We start from the raw sequence: 6,978 nt of genomic DNA, 5'->3' as shown, positions 1-6,978 counted from the left end.
GGTAGGTAGATGGCTAACTTTTTATCTCAAACATAATAGCACAAAAAAAATTTAAGCATATAACTTTATTCTTGTAAAATTAGAAACTTTTATTTGCACAAATATATATTTTTTTAATAACAAGGTTTCATAATAATACAGGTTGCTTCAATGGCGACAGCAGCAATTTCTACCTGTAGGTCAACTAATCTGTAAATTTGTCAGTAGTAAAATCATAATTATTGTAAATATTTGTGTGAAAACACTTTTGGCCATAAATACAAAATAATTCAATGAAAAAAAATTGTAAATACAGTACTGCGGTGAGTGAGTGCGCCTTCTTGTGGCCATACTCGGAAAAGAAGCTTCAACTATGCAGGAAGGGGCTGTATAGAAGATTTTGAGCAGATCGAGTTACTTTAACTCAAAATTGGGTTAAATCTTTTGACCCAGCAGATTAGGATGAAGATTGGATTTGGGTTGTAATTTGCATTGTGTATATTTTCCAGATTGACCGTATCAAATGAGTGCATAGTATCCACAATTCACAGTAACCTCAACTATTGAGGTCAATACTTGAGATATTAAAAAAGCAGCTTTATCTATAAAAACAAAAGCTTTGTTAAGAGTTAAAAAAAACCATTATGTCCAGCTCATGTCTGTTTCAACCAGGCCTCCTTTATTGGAGGAAGCGGCTGAGGTCCTCGCGGATCTCCGCCTCATCCCACGGCCCTTGGATGTTGTCCTTGTGCCTCTGCAAGCGGATCAGCAGCCAGGGGCAGAGGAGAATCACGCTGGCCACGGCCAGCGCCAGGATGACCGCCCCGCCGGGCCAGCGTGACGCCAGCCCCCCTACGCCCACTGCGCACACCCCGGCGCACACGGCGGCAAAGTGACGCGGGGCCCCGTTCTTCACCCGCCTCAGGAGGCAGGGCCAAAGGGCGAAGACCAAGAGGGCGCAGCTGAGCATGGTGAAGGTATGCAGGGCGCCCGGGAGGCGGGAGGCCAGACACACAGATGCAAACAAGGCTGCGTTGAGGGACAGGCTGCCTGGAGGTGAGGGATGGGTGTAAGGGAAGGACACCAGGTGAGCCAGCAGCATGACGGCCGACATGGCGTAGACTGTGTCCGTGCTGACGGACTCTGTGAGCGTTTTTAGCACGGGCGAGAAGCCAAAGATGAAGGAAAGGAAAATTGTGGCGCTCTGTAAGTCATCCAAATGAGTCCGAGGTTGGACAACCGGTTCCGCCTGAGATGCGAGGGCTTGGTACAGTCCGTAGCCCAGCAAGGAGGTAGCCAGGCTGATAAGCAGGAGGGTCTCTGGGGACAGGAGGCCCTATAAAGATAGCAGAAGACATTATGGATGGAGGATAGAATCCTGACCAGATGTTTTTTAGGCCGGTCACCCTAAAAAAGGTGACTGTCCGGTCACTGACAGAACATTTCATTCCAGGCAACCTAATAATAACGATTAAATATTACTATTAATGAAAACTATCCATCAGATACCTGCTCCATGTAGAGCCAGAGGGTGATGAAAATAGCCACGCAGGAGAGCTGCTGCCCCACCAAGCATGCCTCTCGCACCACTGCCCAGTAACGATACTGACGGATTCCCTCATTCCTTCGGAGCTCTTCCAGGAAGCGTCGGTCCACGTAGTTGTCTGGGTACGGCTGGCGCTCCCACAGGACCTTCCTCCAAGCGACGGCCGCCCCCGGGCCGTCGTCTGGCCCCATCGCTCTGAATAACGAGCACAGATTTAGCTTTAGAGTGGAAGCTGTTCTGATCAATCTTTTTATGGTCTTGGCCTTGGGATAAAATGTTTGTTATGATCAGGCTTTGGGAAAGTTCTCTTTGAATGGTACAGATAGTTTTGGTTAGCAAATCCACCTCTTATTATTGTCAATGCGCCTGCATCATCATCATTTTGATGTCTCAGTTAAAAACGTATTTATCTTTATTATGTTATTATGATTAAAGCTGGCGATAAGTTGGTAATGTGAAAAAACCGGTAGATTTCGAAGCTTACCCGAGGAGAATGTTGCTCCTGGCAGCGAATGTTACAGCTGATTGAGCGTCCCGGAAGTGAAAATGCGTAAACGCAGTCAGTAGCGACCCCTACTGTTGGTATGGGGAAACGCTTATCGTCGCTCAACAGAAACAGAAACAAACTTTTTTTTTTCGCTAGTCGTACGCAGTGTAAAATCTTAAATCTAATAATTATCATAAACTTGTATAAACTTCAGTCTAGCTTTGAAATGTTTGGATTTATTTAAGGACAATTTAATGCAACTACGAAGCGGAACCAAATAAAGGCTACCTGTGCTACCCAGTCAATATTTCCCGAACACCACTAGACGTTCTCGTGCAGTGTCGTTTGTTTACGTTAAATCTTAGCATAACAGCGCAGAGAATTTAGAACAAAATCAAATTATAATTTCCGCATACATGGGTAACTACAGGTTTAAATATTGGTGGTTGCAGGACGAACGGTTCAAAGCATGGTTGGAGCCGGTGGAGGGAAATGCATATATAGCACACTGCGCTTTATGCAATAAAATCCTGAGAGTTGGATCAGCGGGAACCAAAGCATTGGAATGGCATCGCAAATCGGGAAATCACAAGGCGATTATGGAACGCCGACAGAAAAAACACTTTGGGCCCACATCAGGAGCTGCAGCATCGAGTTCCAGATTGACTCAGTCTGCTGCAACTTCAGTACCCTTCCCGCCTGGATCTCCACCCACACCAAAAGCGGAGATGCTAAGACCTTTTTACAAGGTAGCTAAACACAAGTAAGCCTTTCGTGCACTTTAAAATAATTTTACCTAACATAATTGTGATTAATGATTGATTAAATATTTATGATTATCATATGGACATAATGGTGCACCCCTAATTTTCTTTCTATATAGATTATATCTGAAAAAACGGCGATGGATGATGATGATAATGTGAGGTGGATGTGTTCAGAACATCAGAAGATGTGGATGATGACGGAGCTGCAGGATCTGGGGCTGTGGCCGGGATGTCGCCCGGTGCACAGAGCGGGCAATGCCATCTCTCTGTGGCGTTTCCCCCCTCAGCCGGAGCTCGTCCACCCCGAGGCCGAGCTGCCGTCTCCAAATATCTTCCAGCTCCATCCTTTCTTCATTTGGAAACCCGAGGATGAGATTATGGTCAGGTTGAGGAGCACGTACCGGTTGCCTTGTCTGCACGGCTGTCCTCAGACTCAGGTGCTTACACTTTGATGCTGATAACATGTTGGGCGCAAATAGTTCTCTTGACATGGTCTTTGTTTAAGCAGATCGTGTCCGCTGGTGAGGGGCGACCCCGAGCAATCGTCGGCACGGGAGGACAGTATTACATCCTGTCTTCCCAACTCCGCTGTGAGATCTGCCGCAAATGCTGGTTTGCAGACAATCCACGGTGGCTGGAGAAACTGCCCGAGCGTGTCACGAACATCTTGCCGGCTTTGGTGACCTCCAAACAAGCTATATGCAAGACGGTCGTAGATGAGCTGCATTGCACCAGCAAGTCGCCATCAGACATGGCGGGCCAACTCAACGAGATACTGCACCTGAGGTACGAGCGTGCTCATCTGGCTTATCTCCACGCCGTGGAGAATGTGCCGAGGGGAGACAACACTCTGCAGTCGTTTGGCTCATACGAGGAGCCCGAAGGTTGGTGTGGCGTGTCTGTGACTGATCGCGACCTGAAGGACTGCTTCATTGAAGAGTACGTGCGACAAGAGCAAGCCATCAACAAACTGCTCCAGGGCACCTTCGGCCAAGTCTTCAGGTCGGACCATGCAAGGAAACCAGTGGAGATGGAGCCGACCAGCGTTCCACTGGTGGACGTCAAGCCAGAGAGCGTTCCACTGGTGAAGATGGAGCCGGACAGCGTTCCAATGAAGCCGCCGCTGTCCGTCACCCCACGTCAACCGCTGAAAGAAGGACCCAAAAGCCCTCACGTTCACACGACCTTCCCGGGTCATGCAGGCAAATATATTTACTGCCCGAGCAAAGTTTACAATCTGTACAAGGACAAGGGCATGGACAAGGAGATGACCTGGGTGGAATTTCAGGCATCGCCTTTCTATGACACAGAGTGGCAGCGATGGATTGACAGTCTGGACAGGACTGGGCATTGTCCTTTGACCCCTAACGTCCACCCGCCCCCCCCCTTTCTCAGCTTCCACCAGTCCTAGAAATTCAGGGACGGATGGATGGACGGACGATGCCCACTCTTGAGTCTTAAATGACTGCAGTGTGTCCACTTTTTTGTTTTTCATTGTACGTTCAGTTAAATGTACAAAGGCCTGAGTGGTCACATGATAGACCTGGAGGAACTGAACACACACACACACTGGGGTTGTGGTGTGTCCCAGGATTGAAGTTACTAGGGAAGGGTCAGCGGAAGTGTCAGAATAAAAAAACAAACATTGTTTTAACTTTCTTTTCTCCTTCGTACGAAGGACCACACAATACCATTTTTTTCCTTTCGTCCAAAACTTTTAATTTACACATTTACAAGTAAATGAATAAATATTTCAACGTCTGAACTTGAGACAAGTTCTGCTCAGTAATCACGATATATAAATCTTTATTTCTCATTGTAACAGTCAGTTAGTAAAACAGATCAACACACTCTGCGGTGGATTATACGCCTTAAGAAAATCACTCAAACGTAACACTGGACGGAAGTGTGAGCTGGAAAAAAAATATTTCTGAAATACTGTTTTTCTAAAATGAAGATTGACAGCTAGATAAATGTTGATGGTATGTATGACAAAAGTTAGGCTAAGACCCCCTAAGGATAAAAAGTGAGTCTGATTAGTAAAATAAACTTACAGCAATGATGTAGACAAATAAAACTCAATTCAATTCCAGTGGACTGAAGAGCAGAAAATATCCGTGGCTCATTTGTTGCGTTTCTGAAATGTCCCAAACAGTGATTATTTTTTTCTTCCTTTGCAGGCCCGCCCCTCCCCTTTATGAAGTTTATTACGTGCAAATCTTCCTCTTGTCCTCGAAGAGCGAGCGCACCAAGTAGACCTGCACGCCCGACACCAGCATCATGACCGCCAGGTTGACCAGCGACCAAAAGTTGACCCGGTCGTAGTTGCTCTCCTGCAGGTTGCGGTCGCGGGCTTCGAAGGCGCGCAGCATCGTCTGGATCTGCGAGCTCTTGCCTAGCCGCGACTTCACGCTGTTGATGGTGTCCTGGGTCAGATGTGAATATCGGGTAAATATGTCTCATCCTTCAAGCTGGAATAGGTACATGACTGGAGCTATCAAATATTTTGAATCCAGGCTCTGTGCTATCAAATAGAAGCCAAGGCTCTTTGCACTTACTATTAGAAGTAAAGGGGGAGGGGTATTGATCCCTGTGGAACTTTGAAGAAAATTAAAACTGTTTAAAACTTGGACATAACTATGTCTCCTTTAAAGCATGTTGGGCTAAAAATAAAAAGCCAGCTGGAAGACACATTTCCCGTCACTCAGCCTGTGTGCTCTTTGACACAATTCACCAGGGTGGAGCTCGCTGTCATGGCTTAAACAATTGGCCTGGCCCCAAACAGCTAATAGGTGAAAGTTCACAACACCAGTCTGACATCAAATAGAGTTTACCAGTTGGGTCACTTTGCACCCAATGTGGCAAATAACACCACGGTACAAAGTCCACCCGCAGTGGTCTCCAAAAACTACACAATAATAATGACTTTTTAAAAATCCCAAATGATGTTTTGCCAACTCACCATAATATCCTCCAGCTTCATATCTAACACGTCAGTGCCGTGCACGTACTCCTTCCAATCTTCAGGCTCATCGTCGCCATCCATGTTGTCCAGGATGAGCTCAAAGAAGACCAGCTTTTCCGAAACGCTGCTGAAGGTGTTGTCGAAGCAGAACATGTAGTCGCCATCTTCTGTCTCCACGCTGAGGGAGGAAACCGGTTATGTTTGTCTCTTTTGTTTAAATTTCTTAACAAAACCTAATATGGCCGCTTGAACTTACGTGTGCATTCCGTCTGACTTGTGATGGTCGCTGTAAAGAATCTGACCAGCGGGAGAGGAGATGTAGAAATCCACGTCCAAGCCTGCGCCATCCAATACCTACGATTGACATGAAGTTCAAAAGTGGGCATTTTTTCTTCCCTTTTTTTTTCTTGCCATACTTCTTTTCTTACCTGGGGCCTGCTGTTTATTTTATATCCTTCCTGCAATGGCTTCATGTTTTTCCCCCCTGGCATATTTTCCTTCCTATCTTCTGTCTTTCCTACTTCCCAAAGTTTTGAGATGTTTTTGTCATGTATTCTCTTTCTCACTGAAACCTACTTTTTGCCTTCCTTCTTTCTCTCCTTCTTAAACAGCCTTCCTTACCTCGTTTCCAACTCAGGCCTTTATCTCCTTGACCTCCCTTTTAATTGTGGATCATTCCGTATCTCCTTCCTTCCACCCCAGACCTACTTTTGTTCTAAAATTATGGCTCGCAAAAACCACCATGACAGTGGACACCACATGACACCTCATAAGGCTAGCAGAACCTTAGTTTCCATGACTAGATTGAACTTATTTCACTTGTAATCCAATTGAATATTTGAATATTCCCAACCTGATATTCTATTTCCAACGAGGCGTCTTTCTTCATAGTCTGGTAGAAACATTCCTTGCGACCGGCGGGCAGAGTGAACGTGAAGTCACTGTCCAGGGACTGCGAGAAGGCGGCCAGCGCCGAGAACCTCTCAAACACCACGACAAGTAACACCGACACCACATAAGTTAACAGCCGCACCGTGGCCATAATCGACTAAGAAGAGCTTTAAGTAATGCTAGTGATGCAGTCTTCTTTCGGTGTTTACCCCAGAGGGGGAAAAAAGAGAAACTTCAACTCGAGTTGAGCCCCGAGCACACGCGACATCTCAGGACCCCGCCTGACTTTTCAAATTTGTTTTTATTTTTATTTTATAAAAACAACATCAGTCGTTTTCGTGTA

General features: G+C 46.1%; 3 protein-coding genes across 7 annotated transcripts; 1 reads left to right on the top strand and 2 right to left on the bottom strand.

Moving 5' to 3' along the window:
• Positions 1-64: 64 nt before the first annotated feature.
• On the bottom strand, positions 65-2,091 carry pigc (phosphatidylinositol glycan anchor biosynthesis, class C). The gene is made up of 3 exons (XM_049732091.1): positions 2,010-2,091; positions 1,489-1,720; positions 65-1,315 (listed from the first exon to the last, which is right to left on the bottom strand). Exons 2-3 carry the CDS (start codon positions 1,714-1,716, stop codon positions 659-661), a joined length of 885 nt encoding a protein of 294 aa, XP_049588048.1. The 5' UTR covers positions 1,717-1,720; positions 2,010-2,091; the 3' UTR covers positions 65-658.
• A 196-nt stretch (positions 2,092-2,287) lies between these two features.
• Positions 2,288-4,427, top strand: LOC125966884 (uncharacterized). 4 transcript variants are annotated; one of them, XM_049717416.2, is made up of 3 exons: positions 2,288-2,761; positions 2,954-3,216; positions 3,288-4,427. In XM_049717416.2, exons 1-3 carry the CDS (start codon positions 2,578-2,580, stop codon positions 4,188-4,190), a joined length of 1,350 nt encoding a protein of 449 aa, XP_049573373.1. In that variant the 5' UTR covers positions 2,288-2,577; the 3' UTR covers positions 4,191-4,427. The 4 variants fall into 4 exon arrangements, with proteins under 4 accessions (XP_049573373.1, XP_049573363.1, XP_049573392.1 ...); XM_049717406.2 differs by having other exon boundaries at positions 2,896-3,216; XM_049717435.2 differs by having other exon boundaries at positions 2,288-2,775.
• A 141-nt stretch (positions 4,428-4,568) lies between these two features.
• tmed5 (transmembrane p24 trafficking protein 5) lies at positions 4,569-6,913 on the bottom strand. Of its 2 annotated transcripts, none has more exons than XM_049717458.2 (4): positions 6,598-6,913; positions 6,001-6,098; positions 5,742-5,922; positions 4,569-5,205 (listed from the first exon to the last, which is right to left on the bottom strand). In XM_049717458.2, exons 1-4 carry the CDS (start codon positions 6,784-6,786, stop codon positions 4,987-4,989), a joined length of 687 nt encoding a protein of 228 aa, XP_049573415.1. In that variant the 5' UTR covers positions 6,787-6,913; the 3' UTR covers positions 4,569-4,986. The 2 variants fall into 2 exon arrangements, with proteins under 2 accessions (XP_049573415.1, XP_049573416.1); XM_049717459.1 differs by lacking the exon at positions 6,598-6,913 and adding an exon at positions 6,173-6,591.
• Positions 6,914-6,978: the final 65 nt, after the last annotated feature.

Source organism: Syngnathus scovelli, chromosome 10, assembly GCF_024217435.2.
Source record: "Syngnathus scovelli strain Florida chromosome 10, RoL_Ssco_1.2, whole genome shotgun sequence".
Taxonomy (NCBI): Eukaryota; Metazoa; Chordata; class Actinopteri; order Syngnathiformes; family Syngnathidae; genus Syngnathus; species Syngnathus scovelli.
Note: the sequence above shows the minus strand (reverse complement) of the source record. Positions and strands in the feature narration are given on the sequence as shown.